The 25,351-nt window shown below is 42.5% G+C and overlaps 1 protein-coding gene across 1 annotated transcript in view; it reads right to left on the reverse strand.

The window, feature by feature from the left end:
* Window positions 1-1,932: 1,932 nt before the first annotated feature.
* The window catches only part of LOC115322752, a 37,078-nt gene continuing 13,659 nt past the window's right edge, over window positions 1,933-25,351 (reverse strand). Inside the window, exons 6-10 of the mRNA XM_040205693.1 lie at window positions 22,656-22,795; window positions 18,987-19,123; window positions 17,094-17,176; window positions 10,319-10,432; window positions 1,933-2,069 (exon numbers count right to left, since the gene is read on the reverse strand). Coding sequence (XP_040061627.1) covers window positions 1,933-2,069; window positions 10,319-10,432; window positions 17,094-17,176; window positions 18,987-19,123; window positions 22,656-22,795 — 611 coding nt within the window. The remainder of the gene's footprint in view (window positions 2,070-10,318; window positions 10,433-17,093; window positions 17,177-18,986; window positions 19,124-22,655; window positions 22,796-25,351) is intronic.

Below are 25,351 nucleotides of genomic sequence, written 5' to 3' on the forward strand. Positions count from 1 at the left end.
TCTTCGGGCAAGTGAATAAATTTCTTTGAAGCAGAGACCTGGTGTTTGCACAGCAGCTCCACAGAACAAACAACACAAACACAAATGTTTCTGTGCCCAAAGCCTTCGTAACTGCTTGTTCTTATTGATCTGAGCTTGCACGTTGCAATGTTAAGGCAAGATGTAGATATAGTTAACGTCTCTCTAAAAAAATTGGGGGCACCTTACGCTTGGATGCCTAGCTTGATCAACTTGGAATGTCCAGCCGAATTGAAACAAGGATCTAGCCGAACTGAAGCATGCAGCTGAATCGAAACTAGTAGCCGAACTGAAGATTTAGCCAAACTGAAGCGTCCAGCCGAATTGAAACTTCTAGCCGAATTGAGAACGTAGCCGAACTGGAACGTCCAGCCGAATTGAAACTTCTAGCTGAATTGAGGCAATAGCCGAATTGAGGCTTCAGCCGGATTGGGACGTAACCTTTAAGTATAAAGGAATGAATACCGTCAACGTCAGCCGATTTGTCTGGCGGTAACGCCCCAATCGCCAAAATCACATGAATGCGGCTTTCCTTTTTATCTTGTGAATATCAGTTGCGAGTCACCGCTTGTGTGTTCTATACCTCTCTCCTGTAGTGACGTCCTTTGTGCGTGGTTTTTCATTATGTCGTCTCAATACCAAGTAGTCCAACTCACCACATTGCTCCATTACACGACCTTGTCTTATACTACGTAATTACACCTTACCTTTCTGGTAAGTGAGTTGGATCACGTGAAAACGTGTGAAGTAACATGAAGAGAGTAAAACCGCGTTAAACTAACTATCATAAATGACTTGAAGACAATAATATATGTTTCAGCCCATGTTACTTGTAATTGTGAGAGATTGTGTGCCTGTTCAAAACTAAACACTTATTTTGTTCGCATCCCCATTTTTTTTTATAATGTGCTTTTACAAAGTCCCAGGTAGCGCAGTTAATTGGGCCCAAATTTTGTTCATCTTTGAGAATTTAATGCCTTCGAAATCCCGGAGAAGCCCAGGTAGAGACAAACTTGACCTTCTTTGGCCTGTGTCTGGGTATCTCAGGGCCTTAGACCACCAAACAACTGTCAAAGTTTGGCTTCATTGCGTGGTAGTGAAGCTGTCATCTGGCTCCTTTATGCCTAAATCGCTAAACAAGTGCCCGAGTCACGCTTCATTACTAATTGTTCGGTTTTAATATGGAAACCTTGGGCCAAAATCACAAAACAATTGCCAGAATTAGGTTTTGCTGCGCGTTATTCATTTGATGCATGGTATTTTCGCTGAAGTCTTGCATTTCAGCAATTTTTCTGGCGAACTATAAAGAAAGTAATAGAAAAGTCGAAGAAAATGCCTTGGCACAAGCGCGTTGGAGGAGAACCGTACGCGGAGCGTAAGTTCGTCTGCTAATTCTGCAGGGGTTGTTATGACGCCAGTAGGCCGAGCTCTGAAAGGTTCTGAAGGCAGGAGATTGGGTAGACGTCAAGGCAGCTTGCATTGAGTCCTACCTACTATCCTTCACTCAGAGCCAATCGGAGTTCGGCGTCTTTTTGAAGTCACCGTAACTCCTGCTCAGGAAGCAGACGACATGCTCTCCGCATTAGGTTCAAAGGAGGGCCCTAGAATTGCTAAATGTGGGCCATGTTAGGTGTTATTCTGGAGTGATTTTCCTGGTATTTCTGCATTGGGTGTTGAAAGTACACACACTACAAATGCATGAAACATATATCGGCTAAACTTTATTTGCCATAAAATTTACGTTTTAATAAATGTTTGCGTAATACTAGAACAACAAGCCCTAATTCATGCAAACAATTTTTGACATAAAACTTGTGAGAACTATAGATTAAACATTTTATTTTTAGAGTTTATCACTCAGGGCCTGGAGCGATTCTTGAGGGGTGCCTTTAGATTTCTTGTGTACACGAGGGATTACTCTGTACTTTCAGTATAACAACTTGTATTACTGTAGACAACCGCAGGATAGCCACAAAAGGCCAGGAACATGAACCAGCACTCATCCAGGCCAGGATAGGGATCCGTGTTATTCTTAAGAAACAACTCACAAACTGAAAATATAAAAGAAAAACGCTGGTTAAAAACAAGACTGTGGCTGTGATCTCTTTGTAGTCCTCCGTCTCTGCCCTCGTTTTTTTTTTTTTTTTCTTCTCCATTCAAGCCACCGGTACTAACCGATGGAATTGACTGAATGAAGCGATCTGTGAATGTCAGACACTTGAAAATGAAGTCCCGAAATGTATTTCAGGGCATAAAGAATATATTCACTCTTAGAAATAGGGGGTGTACAAGGCTACTCCCACTGTCTCATATGTAACTTCCCAAAACTCCGTTTGGACGTTCAGTCCACTGACGTCGAGCTAGCGATACCAACTTTTGCGAGCGGCTTGATAGCTGTTGGATATAACGCATTATATAGCTAATGTGCGTTTGAAAGACTAGAAAAAAAATCAAACATTGAGGTTTTGCAGCAGGGCCAAAAAAAAAAAAAAACCTTGATTGTCTTACTGTAGCCTTTAAAGGGATGCTGAACCGAAATCTGGATTCCCCAAAACACGCGGCAAAAGCGTGCAACGGGATGCTACAAACACCAAAACATCACTCGTACAGCGATATCTCGAACGGATGACCGTACTTTAAAAAAAAAAAAAGAGGTAATTTGGCAGGAATGTTGACGTCATGTTTCTCCGAGAAGGAGAGGGAACGGCCTCGCGTCTTCTCCGCCTCGCGGCCTTGAGGGAGCGAAGCGAAGAGAGGAGGAAACGAGGTATCTTCATGTCACGCGCCTCGTCGGCCTGATTCAATCTCGACTTCTTTTTCCAAAAATACGGCCGTCCATTTGAGATATCGCCTTACTAGTAGTGCTCTAGGGATTTTAGCGTCCCGCCTACATCTCCAGCATTTTTTTTTTTTTTGAAATCCAAATGACGGTTCACTATCCCTTTAATGTGTACAGTAGCTGTATTAATATGTTGTATCGTTCGGCTATCAAGCCGCTCTTGAAGTTGGTATCGTCGAATCGACCTGTGGACTAAACGTCGAATTGTTGTTCTGGGGATCTACATATGGGACAAGGGGTGTATCCCTATACGCCCCCTATTTTTTAGAGCGTTCGCCCGGTGTTATGCCGGCTACTCCTATTACAGCCTATTTATTTTCTACTCAGTGATGTAAATAATTCAGGGGAGGACAATCTGTACATTAATTCTATGCAGGGACACAAACCGTAATCGCACACCGAATCTAAAACACTTTATGAACGAGCGTATTTGGGTAGTCGTAACAGGAATGCAAACAATATTTTCAGTTTGCACAAACCATATCCGTAATAATGAACCGGTTACCACTATATTAAATTGATTCAGCAAATGTTTAAACTAAATATTTGAAACTTTCGACGCGGGTCCTCAACTACCATGAATCCTTGTGGGGCGCACGGCGTCAGCGATTGGTACTTCCCGTCACAAATTCAAGCAGAAGGTTAACCTTAACTGCCAGATTGATCGGAAATTCAGCTTCGGTAGAAGTGTTGTGCCCGTTACCGAAGACAAGTAACGACGTAGCGTTACTTGTTAGCTCGTCAGAAAGGACCGAGTAACTGATATTCATTACCGTCCTCCAAGTGGAACGAAATACCACTACCGTTACTTTCAAAAACTCAAAAACATTATTGTTGAGTTACTTTAGATTTTAGCATCACTTGGCAGCGGTAACCCGCGTATACGAACCTCAACTACAGTTGAACGTTCATTGTGTGATTCTATAGTCTTTGATATGTTTTTGGACCCAGTTTGCAGAATACCTTTTTTTTAAAGATCTTGCTCAATCAACTTTGCTTTGAGAGTAATGAATTTGGAATTAATGTCACGCAGATGAAAATACTGTTTAGTTTTAATCGATGCTAATCGAATCAAACTAACTGTGATTTAGTTTGATTTTAAAATAAAACGAAATATATTTATCGAATGTATCAACTACGTCATAACGGAATTTCACAGACGACGTCGCAAATTAGCACCTACAATACTTGACCCTTTAGTCACTTATAAATTTAAAGTGTTCTGTAAATCTAGTGCCTTCCTGAAAAAAAGTAATGCATTATCACTAGACAGAGGGAGGGCGCCACGAGAGCGCCACGATACGAATGCGCGTGTCAGTAGAGCGCGACGCGAGGGCGCTGAACAACAACACTACGGTGCCTTTCTCCGTGGCAGAACGTTCAAGTAATAGAATCGCCTTCTATACACCATTCCATGTTTCACACGTCCTCAGCCCAGCGTGCGGTCTCCTGAGCCCAACATGCCCATGTTCGTCGCTTCGTAAAGCGAGAAACTCACGCGCCATACGCACGATCATTAAAATTAGAACAGGGCAGAAGTCCTTTTCGGAAAGGTCTACAGTAACTGAGTTGTTATGCATTGGATTATGCAATGGAGCTGTGAGGTGACAGCCGGCGTTGCAGAAGATATGAGTGCAGCTTTGATCTCATCATTATCCATAGTAACGAATGGATTGATTTCTAGCGTGTTCCGAAATTCGACGCTGTCCCGAAGTTTGCCACAATGAAACATGATAATGATGTACCACCTGCACGCACGGTAGGCTTGTGTAGCCTTACTATCACTAAAGACTAAATTGTTTAATCTCCCCCCCCCCCCCAAAAAAAAAAGTTCATCGCCAAACCGTTTTTTTTTTTTTTTTTTTTTTTTCACCCATATAGACATACTGGACCGAACTTCTTTTTCTGGGGAAAACGAATGACAAGTAGAATTGTCTCAAGAGCGGAAGTAGTGATCAACTGAAAGAAATAGCACTCTATAACCGGCAGCGATGGCAACTGCGCCGTGATATATCGAGTTAGGATAGATAATCAGAATCAAATAAATTATCATAAATGGTGTGACTGCAGACGGCTGCGTTCACCACGAGTGTGCTATACTTCGCCCAGCTTAATTCGAGTACTCAGCCATTTAAATGACATCAAGCGTTTGAAATGCGAGTCCAGTTCATGTTTAAAATTCAACTTCGTGAAAACATGCGTTTGAAGACTCCAATATCGATCATTTCTAAGGCAAGCACATGTGCTCTCCCGCACGCACGCTCTAACGGCACGCGCTCTCGTGACGTGATGCTCTCCTGTCGGCGCCCTCGTGTAATGCAGAGCCGTAGACAGTGACGTCGTTACTGGCAACAGGTTTATTTCAACACAGTGCATCGGTGGACAGACAATAGACCGATCTCCCCAGTTAGTTCCGTTGCGCTGCCACTGCCGCTATGCATCATAGGAATCGTTGACTTTCTGCACGCGCGAGACAGCCTCGCTGGAGCTCCGCGCGAACCGAGCCCGAAACGGCACGAGAAATCTGGTGCACTGGAGCCTGTGCCCTGTAAACTAGTCATGACGTCGTCTGGGATGCCTGGAACGCTTAGTGAAACCGGTATATCGACAAAATTTGTCCTATTGTGTAAAATGGGCTATGTCTTTTCTTTTTAAGTATAAATTTACAAATTATAATCCTGCAATGTTAGGACAATGTGCCGAGAAATTGAGGGAGAGGAGGAAATGAGACCGCTTAGGTGCGTCAGAATGCCCAGCTCTGATTGGAGCGATTAGTGGGTAGACTCAAAGCTACCTGCCTTTGTCTCCACGCACTCGTCGGGCGCTTTAGAACGCGGAACGCCGGCGTCCGGCTTTCGCATTAGAACGCTTTTGGGCGGGTGCAGTGGAGGCGAACGCGGCTAGCCAATGCCCGCTTTGCTTAGGGTGCTGACATCTGCTCATTTTGTTCCAAACGCTTATTTTTATTTTTAACGTTCTTTGGCTAGTTGTTCCGCATTTCGCATTAAGTCAAGCTAGATTAAGTGAGGCCCGATTAAGCTTTCCAGCTACATTTAGCGGGAGAATTGAGGCCACGTGACTTAAATTAATATTCCGTTTCTCAGCTACATTTAGCGGAAAAAGTGACGTCACGTGACATGTCAGGGTACCTAAACATTAATTCAGTTTTCCCTCTAGATTTCACGGGAAAATTGACATCACGTGACCTCAACCCCAGTTCAGTTTCTTCGCTAACTTTAGCGGGAAAAATTACGTCACATGGCTTCGTGTCACCGAGCTTATACACCAGTTCAGTTTCCACGCTAGATATAGCGGGAAAATTGGCATTACGTGAGCTGCACAAATTAAGTTTCCCTGCTAAGTTTAGCGGGGAAATCGAAGTCACTTGGCCTCATTTAACGGTGCATCTACACGAGATCAGTTTCCCCGCTAGATTTAGCGGGAAAATTGACATCACGTGACCTCAACGCTGATTTAATTTATCCGCTAAATTTAGTGGGGCCAATGATGTCCCATACTTCATGTCACATAGCTATTGTTGCTCCGAATTCCGTGAAGCCGTATTAAGTTTTCTGCTAGATTTCGCGGGAAAATTGACGTCATGTGACCTTAAAGGGACACTGACGGGGTGTTCATGCTCCCCAAGGTTTTTATTGGTACATGACACATCAGAGCCAAACTAGCGAGAACACAATTCGAGGCTCGAAATTCGTTTTTTTTTTCCTCCCGAAAACCATCGATCGAGAACTGGCCGGTTTGAGTCGCGCTCACTCTCTTCTCCTGGTTCACGTGCCGTTTTCTATGGTTTAGAATTATACAAAACCACAAAATATAATCACAGTCGTGGACCATCCAAGGCAAACACTCGATATTTAAAAAAAAAAATATATATATATATATATATATGATGCTCATCTTTTGCGACACCCGAAAAGCTGCAAAAACGTTGATAGAAAAAAAAAGTTGCACAGCCACGTGACTTCCGGCAACGCTCTGCTTTAAGATTCATATTTGAATTGAATTGAATCGGTTTTGTTTAGACACTAGGTCAAGGGTAAGAGGACAAAAGGCAGATTATCTCTGCCTGACGTGGTCCTATTACCCGTTTACAATGCTCAGCATTCGTCTTCCGCCCCAGTCCCTCGGTTTCGGCTCCCAGCACTTGCGGTTTCTTTACTTTATTAAAAATATATCAATTTCCCCTTTAAATTTAGCGCGGTTGTCACGTGGCCTAGATGTCACGCGACTTGTACACCAATTCAGTTCACCGCCAAATTTAGTGGGAATTTCCCATTACGGGACACGGATTGCATATCGCTGCAGCCAACAGGTGCGGCGATCGCCAAACGCTTGTGATGCTAGAACGTTTCACGTATCCAACTAAACAGACCCTTTTCAAAAGCCCATCAAGCAACATTGGCGGTCGCCATTGCTTGGACACGAAGCGTGTGATTGGATCCGAGTCCTCGCCGAATGCTGGCGTCAGCGCTCGTGTCCAATACATGCTCAGAGTAGGTGAGCAAGCGATGGCTGACAGGTGATGGCGCCGAGCAATTAGCCATATATATTTTTTTTTTGAAGCGCGCTTTTTCTGCTGACTGTGCTACGTCGACATTCTGTTTTTTGCGATTTCTTTGTATTTTTCCTGCGAGTGATTGTTGTCGGCATCCTGTACTACAAAGGGTGGCATCACCCAAAAAGAAGCAGATTAAGTGACCCTTGGTCTAGCCACTAATCATTCCAACCAGAGTTCAGCATTGTGACATCACGCGCACTCTTGCGTTAGAAGAAGAATGAAGAGTCGTGGAAAACTTTTTTGTTTTTGTAGGTCTCAGGGGGTGAAAGGGGTTAAAAATATCGTAACCTCTAAATATATTGTATACTTTTTTTTTGTATGTGTGTTTTCAGGAACGTGGCGTGCGTACTCGTCTGTTTACTCGACGTTCTTCGTGAATGCAACCGATAAAAGGGTATAACACTGGGTCTATTGGTAGTGGGATTAAAATAATTTGAAAGAGCTTGCGCATTAAGATGCAACGAAAAACAAGGGACGAACAGCTCTTGGTTTCTTTGTTTTTTTTTTGTTTTTTTTTACGTATGCGTGGTATTTTGGCGCTACTCTCATTTTCGGTTAAACTGCTGAGAGGATGAAGTGCCCTACAGCTGACCGGAAGTGACGTACGGCATCTGTCGTGGCGGGCACCGGTGGCAAGCCACACTCGACTTCGTTCTCACATAACCTAAGAAGCCTCACAGGCTACAGGTCCAGTGCACAAGAGCACCGGAGCGAAGCACATGATAACAAACAGAAGAAGGGAACTACTGTGGGCAGCTCTTTCTTGCCTTGTTTCAATGCTCATACTGGCTGACATAAGCTCATACTTCAAAGCATCAGGCGCTTGCCAAAGGGCGTACGATCCATGAGTTCTCTGCTTCTCGCTTTTGATCAGAAACCTCTTGTCGGGGTAATACATCTAGGCAGGGATGGGCAGCATTTCAAATACAAGTATTTGAAATACGTATTTCAAATACTTTGCATATTTTGCATTTGTATTTAATTACAAATTGGGTGATGTATTTGACGTGTGTCTTTGAATACTAAAACGTGGGTATTTAAAATACAATTGTAATTAAATACAATTTTGTAGGCGAAATACATCCCTCAAATTTATTGTCACCGTTCAGAGCAGGAGAAAAACTACATTCTGCACCGAATGCAGTGTCTCTCAATCAAGCACAAGCGCTAAGTGACTTTGTGATTACGGTGCTAGTACAGGGCAAGAATAGTGACGAAATCGACGTTCACAGGCAGACTGTCTAAATAAGTGCCTGTGACAACTTGTGATGCTTTCCAGCCTGATTTCCACCCATAGTTTTGCCTGTAACATTCCAAATGCGCGGGTCGTCCAGATGTTCGTAACTGGTGCGAGTTGCAACAATAAAATATTCTCTAGCTAGTGCTGCGCGTCTTGGTCGTCTCGGTTCTTTGTTGGTCAATACCAAAATGTAATCGACAAAAAAGCTGCTTGAATCTCTGTACTTTTTTCACCTATTGAGTCCAAGCTGATGACATTTTTTTGTGTTCATATTTCTATTACCTTACTAGAGCCTCGCACACTAACTCCCGAGTGTGCGATGCAAAATTAAAATGAGATACCCAGAAACTCGTTGCAGGTGCCCTGAAGTCGCTGACGCAAATTTTGAGGAATGTATTTGGAAAAGAACAAATACATTTGGTTGTATTTGTATCTTGTACTTAAATGCTTTTTTGGAAATGTAATTAGATTTGTAATTAAATACATTTTGACGAAGTATTTTAATTTTGTATTTCGATACATATTTGCATGTATTTTGCCCATCCCTGCATTTAGGCTTCAATCATAAGCAATTAAACGTACGGATTCACTTTATGGCCAACTAGTCGCCCTTCGCACCTGTCCGACGTCAGACTTGCTGAGAGCAAACAAAACAAGACAACGCCTAACCGGAATAAACGGAGTGACCTTGTGCCAGCGGGGTTATTTTGGCATTCTTAGTGCAAGTGCCGAGTAATTTTGGTGGTGAGGAATGATGTCGGCATGTTGTTGGTGTCAATGATTCCTCGTATCTTTTGTAGTTTTTGGTATTTTATACAACTAAAAGGTTAAGTGATGGTACTCCTAGGCTAACAAGGGTAAAGAAGGAAGAAATACATTTTTAGAAACAATTGCGAAAGGTGCTGCGGCGGGCCGCCGCAGCACCAAAAGGTAGAGATGATTTTTATTTCTATGGAAGTCACCGTTTTTGTGGTTTTGTGTTGTGTTGATTGTTCTTTGATTTAAAAAAAAATTAAATGTGAATCAATATGAAGTAAAATGGCTTTTAGTTAAAAGCATAAGACACTCGTAGCCAGTCAGGAGAAGCACCCATATTTCTGTATCCTTTACACTTTGAACTGAAAAGACACATGGCTTTAAGTTAAATAGTAATATTACTGTTGATACTCAGCAATAGTATACATTTATCTTTTATAAATTTTGTTTTGTAGAACCGAGTAAAGGAGATATAAAAATGAAAAAAAAAAAACGGAAATATATACCTATTTCAAATATACAATGGCAACCAAAACCGAACCGGTAACACTTTAGGATTTGGTCCCTGGTTCTAAGATGAATACGCTACGCTTCGATTGGGACATGTTGTCATACCAAAACCTGCAGCTTGTAGCACTGCTCTGCGCTGCTCTATGCTTCAACAAAATCGTTTTGTATAAATAATTAGTCGAGTATTATATAATACAAGAATAACATTGAACCAGAAATGGGACAGTACACACAGGCAGGGGAAAAGAACTGTTCACACTGTCTGCCGTCTCGTTATGTAATGCGACAATATTAGGCAAGCGATACTTATTTTGACATAATAATTGTCTCCTGGTCTCCCCCACTCCTCCGTGTAATTTCCCACGCTTGGAACACTTACGAGGATCCCTAGCTCCATCATTCACTGATTTTAATAAGTAGCAGTTCCTGAAATTGGACACCAGTACACGTCGCTGGCGAACACTTCCTCTATTGTATAGGTGGTCTGTGGGAACTAAAAAAAAAGCAGATTTTTGAGACGTGTTTTTTTACATTTGACATCAGCACAAGTGATCGTTATAACCTTTATAACCCTTTTAAGCCACTGATCAATTCCGGTTTCTTGATAGCAGAAATTGTGTTGATCGCTGTGCAAAGTCGTGTTTCGTTTAATACAAAAACTATATTAACCTCAAGCGGTAAATAAATACAACCTTGTAGCACACGATACCTTGACCTATAGATATTTTTGATCAAATAAAAAGTTAATTTTCTTTGTGGGTGATTTCGGTGCATAGGAAGGAAAGCTTGTACTAAATAAAATAAACTACTTCCATAAAAAAAAAAAAAAACTTAATGAGAACATGTTTTGAATTTGTATTTCTTACGCGGTATCGTTAAGGAGCTTGTGTCGCAAGAAGGGCCGGTGTCTGTGGCGTGACAGGAAAATCCTGATTGGTCTATAGGGTCATGACGTCACAGGCACATGACCTCGCGCGGCAATTTCAAACAGCCCACGACGCTCCCGTGAAACGTGACATCACGCGTGGAATGAAAGGAATTAAAACATCAAATGGAATGCGAAATCAAGGTGGCCGCATGACTCAAATGTTTTATGTTTATGTTTGCCTTAAAATATTTGAAGAACTTTTGACGGTTATTCAACCAGCGACCCTTCGGTTGCGAGCCAGGCACGCGACTGAGTACGCCACGCAAGGCACACTTGCACGGCTTGGGAACAAGAGGGTGTTTATATGTTTCTATGCGTGCCAGAGAAGCCGAACTGGGTTGAGAGCAGCGACAGGACGATCCGGAGATGCGATAGCGTCCTTGGATCTCGGAGCACTCGCGTCTCCGAGCATGAGAAGCGAATGAGAACGCAATGCGAACGGGGCCCGATAATGCTTTCGCGTTCCACTCAAAAAGGCAAAGCTTAAGCGTCCTTCAAGTTTGTATTACAGCTTACCACTGTTTCATTGCTTTAACGTGATAAAGGTAAGTTCACCCCACTCAATAAAAATATATTCTGAAATTTTGAGTTACAATTATTTGGTAATTTATTGATAGGCATGAGTAGTCAGTTTGGCATCTTTATCAGGACTAAGAATGTCACACACTCAGCGTCCGGGGTACAGTCATTTATATGAACCATTCAACATACTAATTTTTCAAAAATCCACTGGGGAGTAAAAACCGCGATATCTTTAGGAAGAAAAGAAAAACTATGTTGCATGTGCTTATCCCAGGGGTTATGCCAGCTAAATACCTTTGATAAAACTTAAGGCAGAAAAAATATTCTACGAGTTTTCGTGCGCTTGATGGGTAAACTGACAATTTAAAACTGTGTTAGCTAAATAATAAACTGATATATAGTTTCATATTTAATCTGTAGCACCTGACGGTTGGTAACAGTTTGCAAAGATATATACGCTTCAAACCTCGCCCTTTCCTTATTTCATCTTAAGTGTTCATTCTACCCTAACAGTCTTTATTTCACTTTTATGGGCTAATATAAATAGGCTACCCTAAAAGGCATGCAGAATTCCAGAGGCAGAAAAAGTTTACATCAAATTAACTATTGTGATATCCCACGCGACAAACCAAAAGAAGCTTTTGTTAAGGTCACAAGAAAATGCTGCTTCAAAGTTTTTCAGCTTATTGAAAGATTTTCCCCAATAAATTTAATTTGAAGAATAGTAACGACATTCCAAAGAAGAGAGTCATTGTTTAGAAAAAAAATATATTCTTCTGTAACATAATGTCCGAGAGATTTACACGAACGATCATATAAAGTTACGCCAGTTACTTAAACAATTTACTACATGATCACATTACTACACTACTGAAGAAAAAAAAAACGATTTGCGCCCGTATGACCCATATCATATTACTATAGGGTGGGCCCATATAATATACGCAGGTCAATTTCATATTTGGGTCTGGTTATTTCCCATTCATATGGCGATCAAATTAAATTATTTTTACCTTTCGTCTTTAATTTTTACCGAGGATTTTTTAAATTAACCAGGTATAACTAACGATAGTTTTTGCTTTTGTGTGTTGCAAGCATGGGTGCACGGCTGCGCCATGGAGAACTCTAGGCTACTCGTTCTTCTACTGCTGTTTGAGGGGAGGAGGGGGGAGGGTTCCGGCAAGTGGCCGTCAACATCGAGCCTCTATCGAATCATCCTAGGTGGTAGTATCCTCTTTGCTGTATCACCATAGAACAAGCCTGACTACGTCGCCTTTAGTCCGATGATCATTCACCTCAAGTCGCTCCTGGTTCAACCCACAACCGCGTCAACGGTATCCTCATTAGGACCATTGCATTCAAAACCCAGATCATCGATGCCATCGGACAGACGGCAAGGGTGCTCACTGCCATTCAGAACGCTTTCTTCGTTCTTCTACTGAAGATTAGAACGTGATACTGAATCTTGCACGTGAAAAAAGATTATTCCATTTTTTTCTCTGGACTTTGCCGTACTGAACTAATGTGCAACTGTTTAGCTTCGCTCGTTAAAGGTGCTCTCGTGTCAAGTGTCACTTTATACGTTAGAGCATAAAGTGGTAAATTTAACTTGTAGAAAGCCGGACAATTTGATAGATGGCCATTGTGAAAATTTATCTGGTGATGCCGAAGACACTGACTCAAGTAGATACATCTGCTAGATGAACTCTAGTCAAATCTTTGTTTAGAACTAGAACAAACGTACAATTCGTTATTCTAATTACGTACTTAAACAATACCTGTGGCTCTAACGCGGATGACATGCAAATTCGTCCAGTTAGATATGTCGCATATATTATTACTCTTGTGTTCACTCACATTTTTTTTTATATTTCGTTGGTAACTGGTGTATTTCCGAGATTGGATGCAAGTTTCAAATGTATCTGTTTTTTGAGGACTGGTGCTAAATATAATTTGGGTAACTATATGCTAATTTATATACAGCCCGTTTTCTGTAAAGTTATACAGAATTCTCGCATGACGTCATCCAAAGAACGCTCCGATGGCTACCAGATAAGAAAGAAGGAGCTAATCAAGCCGCACACTGCAGCTTTTTCCCCCACACCTTCATAAAACATGATAGAAATAAAGGTACTATTATTTTTGGATCAAACTACGTGCGTATAGTGCTTGCATGCCCAGAAGCCTGCCTTGCGTCGTTGATGCTGGGTGAGGATGACGCGGTAAATCCTTATGTCTTCAGTAACGAGCAAGTAGAAAAGTTTAATGAAATCCTACGTTTGTTGGAAGACCTAAACACTTGTTCGGAGTAGTTTGAATAAGATTAAGATCCTGTGCTAGCGTCTATTAACGAACTAAAGGAAAACTAGAAGTAAATTCAGCAACCTGTATTGGATATTGTTTTGCTGATAAACTTCGCCCTCTAATCGTGCAGTTCGCAGCTTTCAAGATTAATCATTGAATTCTCTTCAGCTGCTCAAAAGCTAAAGATAGCCCAAATTCAAATTCAAATTATCCCCAGTCAGGAACCTGGCAATAAAACGTGTATTCGAATGTGAAAAAAAAAAAAAGGTAGTGGTCAATCTAGAAAATAGCCATAACACGCTATTTTAAAAGGAAAGTGCTAGATGAATAATTTAGAAGCCAGCAAATTCTATCAGCTGCCTTCTGCGTTGGTTCAGTGGCATCTTGAGCGGGAACAGTGAGCGAATAACGCGGCTGCGACAGGGTTAGCTGCTTTGCATCGGTGAGGGGTGATGAACCTCGTGATTTTAGCAGTAACTTTACTAACATAAAAAGTAGAATAAGAAAACTTAATGATTTAGGTGCTGTTCTCGACTCTTCTGACGCTCATTTAATAGTCTTCGGAGAAAATTGACTTTCAGATGAAGGACATTATAATGGGCTCTTCGTTTGCAAGGGATGTTATAATATTGACAAATCAAATGGTTCTAGTTTTGTTGGCAGTAGTCACCACATTTGTTTCTATGAATGCGCCAATGCTTGTGTTCTTCAAAGTAGTTTGGATGTGTTTTTTTTTTTTTAATTGAAGTAAATAAATAGTTGGACTTTGTTGCGAACTTTGTTTCTGTATTTTCTAATGTTCCGCACGATCGCATCAATCAAAATAATGTGCAGTTTCCTGGTTCATCTCTGATTTTGAAGGGTGACTTTGTCAGACTAATAAATGGTCTGAAATCGGTTTCCTTTGTATTACCTTTACAACTGAAGACCCATTCACACACGTGCGTTCGGAGCGAGCACAATGCTTACGAACGAATGCAACCGGTTAACGACGAGTTGCCACAGCAACGAAGCGCCTAACAGCCGTTTCGTTCATGTTCGTTCGCAATGCAAGGAGTTGAGCCGGGCTGAACGTTTTCGCCACATTCGGGAACGACCGGAGCGACTGCACCGACAGACCAATCACAAGTCGAGGAGGGCTCAGCCGCGCGCGTTGCATGCCGGTCGCGGTTCCAGCTAACATGGCGTCGGTGGTGATCATCAACGTGGCGGAAGCTTGTGGTTCCGCGTAGAGCGCTTTCTTTGACTCCGAAGTATCGTCGTGTGTTATGATGATAACCCAGCTCGTCCTAGAAGGTAATATCCATCTACTCGTGCGGCGATGTTTTGGCGGAACCCTCAAGACAGCAGCAACGCTCGTGCCGCGGTGTTTGTTTACATCGACTACAGTGGTGCTTTCTTCGCGTTTGTGTCCTCGAACATCGCCCTGATTTCTTATTTCGCGCATTCCGTGCGTCTGCTAAAGTTCAAGGTATTACTGGTGCGTACTGTATTTAAAGGCGTGTATGAAGGATGCGAATTTTGACGTTTTTTCATAACCGAGAAAAGTGATTAGTGTTAACATTCCTGAACACTCGCAACGCCAATGTGATCACGAAATTGCGCTTCTACGTTGCTATAACGCTGCTAAGATGACGTCGGCTATCGTCATCGTAGTAGATGAGTGTGGCAAGATTTGTACTATTGGCAAAGTCGTGTGTTAAAGTAGTGATCGTGCAAGACGACGCACTGCAACTTTTTTTTCCATGCACTGTACCCTGAAAGCCTATACTGAAAAAAAAATAATAATAAAGCTTGAAAGCTATAGGAAACTGTATGCCTATTTTTTGTTACGCCAGTGAGTGGCAGCGCGCCCCCTCCTTCTTAGACGCACCGCTTGAACAGCTGACGGTGGCGGAGAAGTGGTCGCCGTGCTGACGACCCGCTGCGCTTGTTGCAGTGGTTGTAGGAGTGTGTACCCGCGGCGCAGTGCGATCGTTCCGGTCACAACGAACGCAGTCGTTCATAACGCGCTCGTTGCAGATGTCTCAACCAGCCTTGAAGCAAGCGAATTTATTACGTTATGTTCGGATTTTAACTTCGTTCAACTAGACACATATTTGTCAAGAGTAACATATTCTTCGTCATCTGTGATAGACAGAAGCCTTACTACTCACTCAGTCCCAATTTCTTTAGTATCCTATTTGGCCTGTCTTAGTGACTAATCGTTAGTTCAATTTACTCTCAATTTGCAAAAGGCTCGTCGTTATGAGCATTATAATATATTAGAAATTCAAGTGAATCGGACTTTACTTGAATACAGCAAGAGTTAGGCAAATTTTTTTGTTGCTATCTAGGGGGAGTTTATAATTGTTTAGTTGAAACAGATTCGAAGAAGGTAAAATGTGTTGCCTCTTCATGTGATGCCTCTGACATCTCATGAATTTCAGCAATTGAAGAGACACAATGTCTCTTCAGTTGCGTTAAATATGAATACTGTGTTTTTAAACAAACTTTTACTAACAGTATTCTTCATTGACTTGACACTTTAAATAAATCAATACATACATAACATGAGGCAGATTGTCTTGAAAAACTTTGTATTGTGAGGTGCCTTCAAAAAACTGCATACTCTTAAGGTTTGTGTCAAATAGGTTTTTCGTATGGTGTTAAAGATATGGGTCGTATGGGCGCATATGTTTTTTTCAGTGGAGTAATGACAGCTGTATGAAGTCATCCAAAAACGGATACGTTTCTTTCAGCATGATGCGTATGTCATGTTGAAGCGCGAATAATTAGTTGGCAACGTTAAGGTGCCTATATTAACGTTATCAAATAACGTGATCACGCCACTCTTGTGAGTCACGTGACACCTATTGTGGTCACGTGATCACGAATAACGTTCTCACGCTCACGTGATGCCATGGCACAAGAGGTGTCATTTGACACACCAAGTTTACGTGATTACATTTGTAGGTTTCTTTATATCTGACGTGCCCATCAATCGCGGCGTCAGGTGCCATCGCGTCTTGGTGTCATGTGACACTCCCACGTGACGTGACGCCATATTATAGCCTTATTTTGTGGCGTCGCCTGACAGCACGCTACATGCTGATAACCTCACGTGATATCCGGCACGCTGATAACATCACGTCACCACAATCCGCTAAATATTGGCGGAAAGCATTTGGTGCATTTCAGATATCATCCGTAGAACTTAGGTACTCTTATACTCGGCTTCAACATGTGTGAGCAAAGCGTTAACTGCACTAAAGTGACAGTGTGTTTGTAAGAACGCCAGAATGTGCTCTTATTATTTTTAGAACATTTCGTCACACCTATGACTTAGAAGCCGGCCCATAAAAGAATTCTGCTTTAATTTACTCATGAACAATATAACAATTAATACAAAAGAAATTACCTTGATGGTCCACAAGTGAGATAATCGTTGGAGAAAATGCATTCATCTGCTTTATGTAGTATGATAATGACGCTATTGTATAACTAGAATGGAAAAAAGAGGCATATAGGGAATTTCGCGGAGGAATGCAATACTGGGAATGCGTAGAATTTTGATATTATGACTCTAACTTATGGCAATATAAATTTAATGTTACATTTTGTTTGATTGGAGGAGACTAAATCTGCGAGAAAGCAGTTTTTCTCGTGAAAGCTAGAAATGAGGTTGTCATGGGTATTGATATCGAGAGCTCATTTTTGGTGGTCAAAGATGCCTGCAATACATAACCTAGACGATTGATGGACAATATTGCACAACATGTTTTGCACGCACACTATAAGAAATTATTGCAACCAGTGTTTGTTAGAAACATATAATTCCGTAATTTGAGTGGTAGTGTCATAGTAAAAGGCAATCATGAACTACGAAGCGCTTGTGGCAGGGTCCATTCAGGGCCTTCCCCCAATATCAACCTAGAGAAACTTGACAAGATTACAACGGTAACGTATTTGGTTTGTATGACGTCGACAATTGCTTTTCATCAGCCGCCACACCCAGCGCCGATCCGGGAAACTGTAAGTCGCTGCATGGCGCTCTACACCATGCCGCCGATACATTCGCCTTTTGCATATTAAAGGCTCGAGCCCTGTAATTATTCTGACCACCTGCCTTCCTGTATTCTCAGGTCATGTTTATCTTCTGCAATACGTTGTGCCTAAGCGAAATAAAATGTTGGGTTCTTTTTCGTGGGACAACCTTGTTTGTCTACGCGTAGCTGCATGATGGTGAATTTCCGAGTTTAATGCTTGAATTCACTGTTCTATGTTTCATGACAAGTCACATAGCACTCAAGAAATAAATCTACCGTACATTTTTTTTTTGGGGGGGGGGGGGGGGGGTGGGGGGGCACGGTATACAGAGTCCAGCGTTCTTTAGGCTCCAAGTGACCATAGTGGGGCTCAGGTACTTAGCGTTCGGTTTTTCAGCGTCATGTTTACGTTAGTTGATTAGCGTGCTCTTTCTCTTTGGCGCCATCTGTGGATGGTGCAGCCTGCCTCTTCTCGTACGATATCTTATGGTTCCATTCTTTTTTTCGCAACCCGTATATCAGTCAGTTTTAGAGCTTTGTTTTTAAATTGTTTTCATATATTTTTATACTCCGTGTTACTTATAAGTCCAACCGCAACCGATGATACTATACAATGGAGTCAGTCCAGCAGGGGGGAAAAGTACACCTTCACGGAGCTCATCGCCTGTGCGTGTTTGCAATCAGGGGCTAAACCAAAGATGCACATGAATGTGCCGTGACGGTGCACTTTTGGCGCAGCTTGACTGACACCGTCGGATTGTATTGTCCGTTGCGGTCAGATTTGGAGAAACGCAGCATGCAGACCTTTGCATCGCTTATCACCCGGGCGAAAACTGCTGAGTCATTGAGCGGTGGATGCGTGCGCAGCGTACGGTATACGGCACACCAGAGAAACAGTGTCGCATGTTCCCAAGGCTTTCCACAGCCCAGCAGAAAAAGATGGCAGAGTGCAGAAGGCGATTTTCGCAAAGGTCTACGGGAAGCGCTATTTATTTATTCTTTTGAGGTAACCTTCACCGCCCTAAGACATTTCAGAAGGCCTTCAACGCCCGACGGCATGACGTATAAATAATTTAGGAAAGTTACTTTAACCACGTGAAACCTCAAATTCCAAACCGTGTTTTTCTACTGTATGATGTTTTTATTTCCGGTCCCATGCAGCATAAAATGGTGGTGGGGCGCAGGTGTAGTGACCTATTAATGCATTGAGTTGTGACTCCATCTACGTGGTATTTGAACGTCAAACGAAACAAACTCAGACATACTTTTTACTGGAGCTGATGACCCGGAAATCTAAATTTGCGGAATCGGGAAAGACCTGGTAAATTTGCACTCCACATAGCCTTTTCCCCGAGTGTTCGCTGGAGGCGTATAAGTTAGCCTCTGGGATGTGATAGAAAACCTGAAACGATCAATGGTATACATTTAACTTAAATGCTCGCCGTTCTCAGTTATTAGCCGTTATTTTAACGTTAATGTAATCTAGATGACTCGTTAGATTTCATAAAAAAATGAAAGCCGTTTACAATTCCCTGTAACGCCGGATTAGAGTGCAGCTCTTGAGGAGGATGGAAGCGTACTGAGGGATAGGTGACTCCTTGAGGTCACGCGACTTCAGGCGGGTCGTGTGACGTCAGGGGGGTCCCGTGACCTCGGGGGGAGGGGGGTCGCGTTACCTCAAGGGGGTTCACGCGACCTCAGGGGGTCACGTGACCTTGCGGGGGATAACGTGACGTTGGGGGTGGGGGGTAACGTGACCTGGCGGTTGCGCCGACGGCAACGGCGACGCCGACGCCGCTCAAGCCGGAAACGGGCTCTAAGAGCTGCGCTCTAAAAAAATATTCCTCGAAATATTATGTGGCAACTTAGCAAACTTCGCCACGTGACTACTTAAAAAAATATTTATTAAATCTAAATGATTATCCTGCCCTTGATGAGCAATGGCTAGACATATCTAAATAAAACTTGCCACCTAAGTTATTAGTTAAAATAAATTGCAATTTTCGGTTAATTAAGCGACTAGTTGTTCGTTTATCCTCGTTTCCGGACCTCCATCGTGGCCTATAGCGGCATTCCGCAGCAAGGATTCTTTAGTTTCATTTTGTGCTTCGAGTATTTTCGTCTTGAGAAAAACACCATGGATATATTGGGCGCTTTTTAAGCTGGACCGCTGGGAGATCTTCCCGCCAGCGGTCCTGCTTCGCCGTGGCCGAGGAACGCAACTCAAGTACGGCATGAGGGTTGCGAGGCGGTGGCTGTGCACCTCAGCCACTAGGAGGAGAAAAGGGAGGGGGGTTCTGCAGAAAGTGTAGACGGATGTGACGTCACGTGCGGTGCGTTGCCCAAATCTATATTGTTGACTTAATGTTTGCAATTTCACCAAAAATCAAATATGTCTTTCTAAGAAATGTTGGCGTATATCCTTTTTAATTTCAAAATTGCTCTTGAAGGCTTAAGGGAATTGGTTGACTCCCTCTCCTCTTTCCTCTACATCTTGATCAAATGATTTGATTTAGTAGTTTCTAATAATGCATAGAAAGCTTCTAATTGGAATTATATGTTTAAACTTACCGGTGGAGGGGTTAATTTTTCGGAAGTAATTAATAAACTAATTACGCAAAGTTTTCAAACTCGACGCTTTGGCAGAAAACAATGCATTTTTTTGTGTGTGCAATGCGTACTTTGGGGAGGAGCAGTTTGGCCGCGTTTTGAGATACACCCTGTATAGAAAATTTCGGACTTTGCTATCCTCAATACCACGGGTCTCAAACGCATTAAACTGTATGTATGTATGTATGTGTGTGTGTGTGCTGGGGGGGTGTTGGGGGGGAAGGAGGGCCAACCCACAAACTGTCGAGGGCCAACGTAGGGCCTGGGGGGGGGGGGGGGAGGGGTGAATATGTAATAGGATAAAATAACAGAGATGCTGTTCCACGTTGCTAACAGTCGAGTCTTACCGCGGCGCCCAGATATTTCCGAAGTGGATCTCGTGATTTGGTCATACAACAACTTCTAGCTTGTACCACGTGTGATTACAAGATTTAAAATACCACCATGCAGCCAACGCGCTGGAAGTTTTCCATACAACTAGAAACCAAACAAAGAATCGTTACTACGTCGCTCAATTGACTCGGGAAGTATCCGAGTTCAAGATGTTTTGAAATACTTTTTTTCGTAACTTCGATATTGCTTTCCCGATTATCTTTTTATGAGAATAACAATAAAATGCTTTTGTCGGAATGGTATGTAAGAAGAAATAATCCTCGATATGACCACAAAAACAGATTAATGTCAAATGTGTTATAATGCATAAGAGAAGAGCCGCGTATCGAGTTGAAATAAATAGACGAAAATAGGCCATTATATTTATGGCGCATGCATATCTCGAGGCATATGAACGGGTGCTCGCAGCCAGGGGACATTTCAGGGCCCCGTCCGAAAGAGTCGCGGGTCGCGTGTTTGAAACCCCTCCTATATTGCTTTATATGGGAATAACACTATACGATCTAATACGCTTCCAACGTAAATAATAGTGTTTGTTAAAGTTTACACATCTACAAAACTTGGTCTTAGTTTTGTGATAACGCTGAGGGCGTTGACTTTTCAAACTACAGCATTCCTCTTGTGAGTATACACAATGTCGGAAAAAGTTAATACATTTAAAAAAAACCTCCGAAAAACATTTGCCGGTAAAAGTTTGGTGAATTCGGATTTATCCGAAATACTCTGAAGAAAAAAACTAAACAAAAAAGAAGGATATTTTACAATTAAGCTTGTTCAGCACACAGGGTCAATGATCTTGAGAAATAACACCACATTTATCTTTGAAATCTCGGACCATTGTCACAAGGGGTCTTGACACTTATCTCGTCAGGGGCTCAGTCAGTCCGATAGGTCATTGCATTTTGGGGTGACAACAAAAGCCACTCTTTTGGTTTCTAGTTGGGACCATACTATTTTTTGCTCTAAAGGAAGTAATGGTTATGATTTTGTAACAGTGCAAGCTATGGACCTTAGATATTGCATGAAATATTGAAGAGCGGCAGTTGGAACTTCTCTATTACATCCTTTACCTAGGGTGTCTTCATGTGCGCTTCGCGTAGAGTGATGCCAACTGCCTGTTTGCCTTTCCCACACCCTCTTCCACCGCCATTTTGTTAATATCATTGTTTCCCCGTGCGCCGGAAAGTGACCTTTGTGTCCATCGGTCCTCCCATTCGAGGGGGAAAATGCTAATCCTCCCTCCGTGGGTTCCACAACGCTGCTCCGAACTTGTGAGATAAGGTGCTTGTTTCCAGGAGGGTTATAAGCCCCACGGATTATCGCCGAGAACCAAAATGGGTTCTGCTTTGTAGGCGGGTGGTATTACAAAAGGTGGCATCACCCTAGCAAAGGGCACATTAAGGCTCCCTACCTTTACCATTCCTTCTCGAGCGTTCGCGTGGTAATTTGATGGAATAGGTTCCCATCAACCACCTCCTGGAGTTTATTTATTCTAGTGTGTTGACGTTATCTAAGCAACACTTCCGCGCAATTTCTCATGGCACAAATTAATTGCCAATGGCAATGGCACCAACGCGGAATCTAGTCGAAGAAATATTAATTGATACAATAGCGTTTTTTTTTCTAGCATACGTTTACGTCCACATATTATTCACTTATTTATTTTTAATAGGAAACACTGCTAAGTTAAACTCCGATTTTCGATGAATTGGGAATCAATCAAAAATAAACTCCGATCGAGTCCACATTTTCGTCAAAAAAAATGAACTCCGAAAAACACTCACAGAATTTGACGAAAAAAAACTCCACAAACACCGAATCCTAAAGATAGGATATATTAAGCCCTATTATATGGCAATTACAATGCCACACAGGGTTTATATAATAGTTTCAAGATAGAAACACGATCAAATCTAGAAAATCGAATTTACCTCCGCGATCATCTGAAATTCATTCATAAAGATCGTGTCTTCTTTTAATGGCTTGGAGACTTCTATGAGCAAGCGAAGTTTTTGCGCTTCTTTTAGAAAGAGTGCATCACTTGAGGAGTTGAGGGGCTCCGGGAAGGGGTCTAGATAAAAGAGAAATATTAGACATTCAACGAATTTAAGTTATGCATTGCCTAATTTTGTTTTTGTTTTTTCTACAACCAATGCGACACATAATATTGAACTATGTTTTTGCAGCCATGCGCTTTGAAGAGCGGTTCTCTTTGCGAAAACTCAGGCATAATAAAATAATAAACACCAGGTAGACGTTCCCCATTTCGCTCGGAAGAACGAACCATATAATGATATATCTTGTGATGCAAATGGCGGTAAAGGACACCGACATCGAGGAAGTGTTTAACTTGGATCTTGTTATACAAGTGCTTAGCAGAGAATTTCAGACATCTAAAGGTTTCTTCAAACACTTCTTCTTTTACTCTAGAAGAAAAATATCTGTCGAGCGGGCAACTGGTAATACCGACCGCGCAATGAAACTTTCTTTGATAGGTGGCGCCATCCTGCGTAGAATTTCGTCAACTCTGAGATGACCGGCGGTCGCAATCATTTGAAGCAATCTCTAGCTGTAATCTCCGAGTGCACTGCCGAATTTTGACGCGGCGCTTATGTCTAATGATTGGGTGATTATACCTTCCCAAAGTAGCCCTTTTTGTCCACCAACTGCGCGGACTAGCAGCGACCAAAGCGCCTTTATTCACCGTCCCCAGACTATAAGAGAGAAAATTGTTTTCAAACCATTTAGTGCATTCTAGATTGCAAAATAGAATTTCCCGAAGTACCGTAACTGGATAATACATCTCACTAGTATAAAAATTTCGAGAACTGAATGCAGTAGTTCCATTCATGAAACAGTTCGTGCATGATTACTAAAAAAAAATGTTAAGAAATCTTGGTTGTTGAGACAATAGTGTGAAGAAGGCCACACGGAGCATTCTCTCCTATTACACGACTGTCAATGTGCCGTTGTTATGTGCCTTTCGAGGCAACTATCCGCCTTTCAGAAATATATGAATCGCCATAGGTTAAAAATAGGTAACACCTCTCATTCTTTGTAAAGAGTGGGTAAATGAAAACGTGTCGTTTTATGTGTGTATCCTCTTTTAGCCAGCGGCACTGGCGGAAGGGGAAGGGTGTTATACAGTTCCGGAGGCCCGCCTTGCGAAAGTACTCGAGAAGCGAACGTAAAGGCCCGTTCACACACTTGCGACTGCTCGCGACCGGAGAAGCTAAAAGCTGGTTTTTAAACATTTCCTGACAGCTTACTGCCGGTTCCGAAACAGAGCAGCCGGTCGTAAACGGTCACAAAAGGTTTAGAAACCGGTCGTATTGAAATCGGTCCAAGTCAAACGCAATATTGTGAACGGGTCTTTATAGATGGCCTGTTGGGTGGGACCAGGTGTGCTGACTCGTAGCTTTCTCTGTACCTTCGGGAAGCTCAGTCCATGCGGAGTTCCGATGCACTTGTCTATAGCGTCGGGCATTCCCAAAGAAGGTGCTGAAAGTTGGCAGTCGAAGCCTGGAGCCCCTCTGGGATAACGCGAGTGCGGCGACCCTTTAACGCGATAGCGTTTAGGAGTTCGTGTCGCAGAAAATCCGGCGTCGGCGACGGGGTCGGCGTCGACTCCGGCGTCGACTCCGGCGTCGGTGGAACCGAAAAATCTCATGATGCAAGGCGCGCAGCAACGTGTTTTACATGTGGCGTCACGCGTGGCTGCGCGCGTTGAATTACGGGATTTACCCGTTAAATTTGGAGGGAAAAATTTCCTGCCGAATTTAGCCCAAAATGTTTCCGCAAAATTTAGCAAAGCGTTTCCCGCCAAATTTAGCGGGTCGATACGGTCATGACGTCACAACCACGTGTGACGTCACATGACACGTGACGCCACCGACTAGACCACGGACACACGCTTGCACGGCTTGGCAACGAGTACGCCTTTTAATGACGAGGCTTTGCGAACGGGACCCGATAACGCTATCGCGATCCACTCTTGAAGACACAGCACAAGCGTCCCCTCGGTATTTTGGGGTTTCATTTCAAAAAGCGCTCGTTTGGCCGCCGTGACTGTGGCACCGTTCCGTTTCCTCCGGAGTCGAAAGACTGATAACTGGATGTAGCCAGGCGGGACTGTCGAAAGCTCTTGAAAGATGCCGAATAATATTTAAAAGAAAAATAATTAAGAAGATTCAGGCAAGTAGTCTCAATCTTACTTGCTCTTTCCTACGCGCCTTCCTCCACCGGCAGGAATACGCGAACAGACTGCAGACAACAACATATATATATATATATATATATATATATATATATATATATATATATATATATATATATATATATATATATATATATATATATATATATATATATATATTGTTAGGAAGAAGAAGTCGTACCCCAGGGTGGCGCGCGCTCGACGAGCATTCAGAGAGCTCGGACTGTTCCCGGACGAATGTCACCCCTACTATCCATCCTGTATCTAATCATTCCTCATTAAATCACCCTATATTTGTAACCTAATAATATATGTGTGTGTGTGTGTGTGTCTGCTTTTGAACATTGTTACCACACAGAAAAAAAATCGTTTTTCTCGACGCGAATTTACACTGCATAATCGTTCATATAC

This window comes from Ixodes scapularis, unplaced genomic scaffold (genome assembly GCF_016920785.2).
Source record: "Ixodes scapularis isolate PalLabHiFi unplaced genomic scaffold, ASM1692078v2 PGA_scaffold6__148_contigs__length_123643588, whole genome shotgun sequence".
Lineage (NCBI taxonomy): Eukaryota > Metazoa > Arthropoda > Arachnida > Ixodida > Ixodidae > Ixodes > Ixodes scapularis.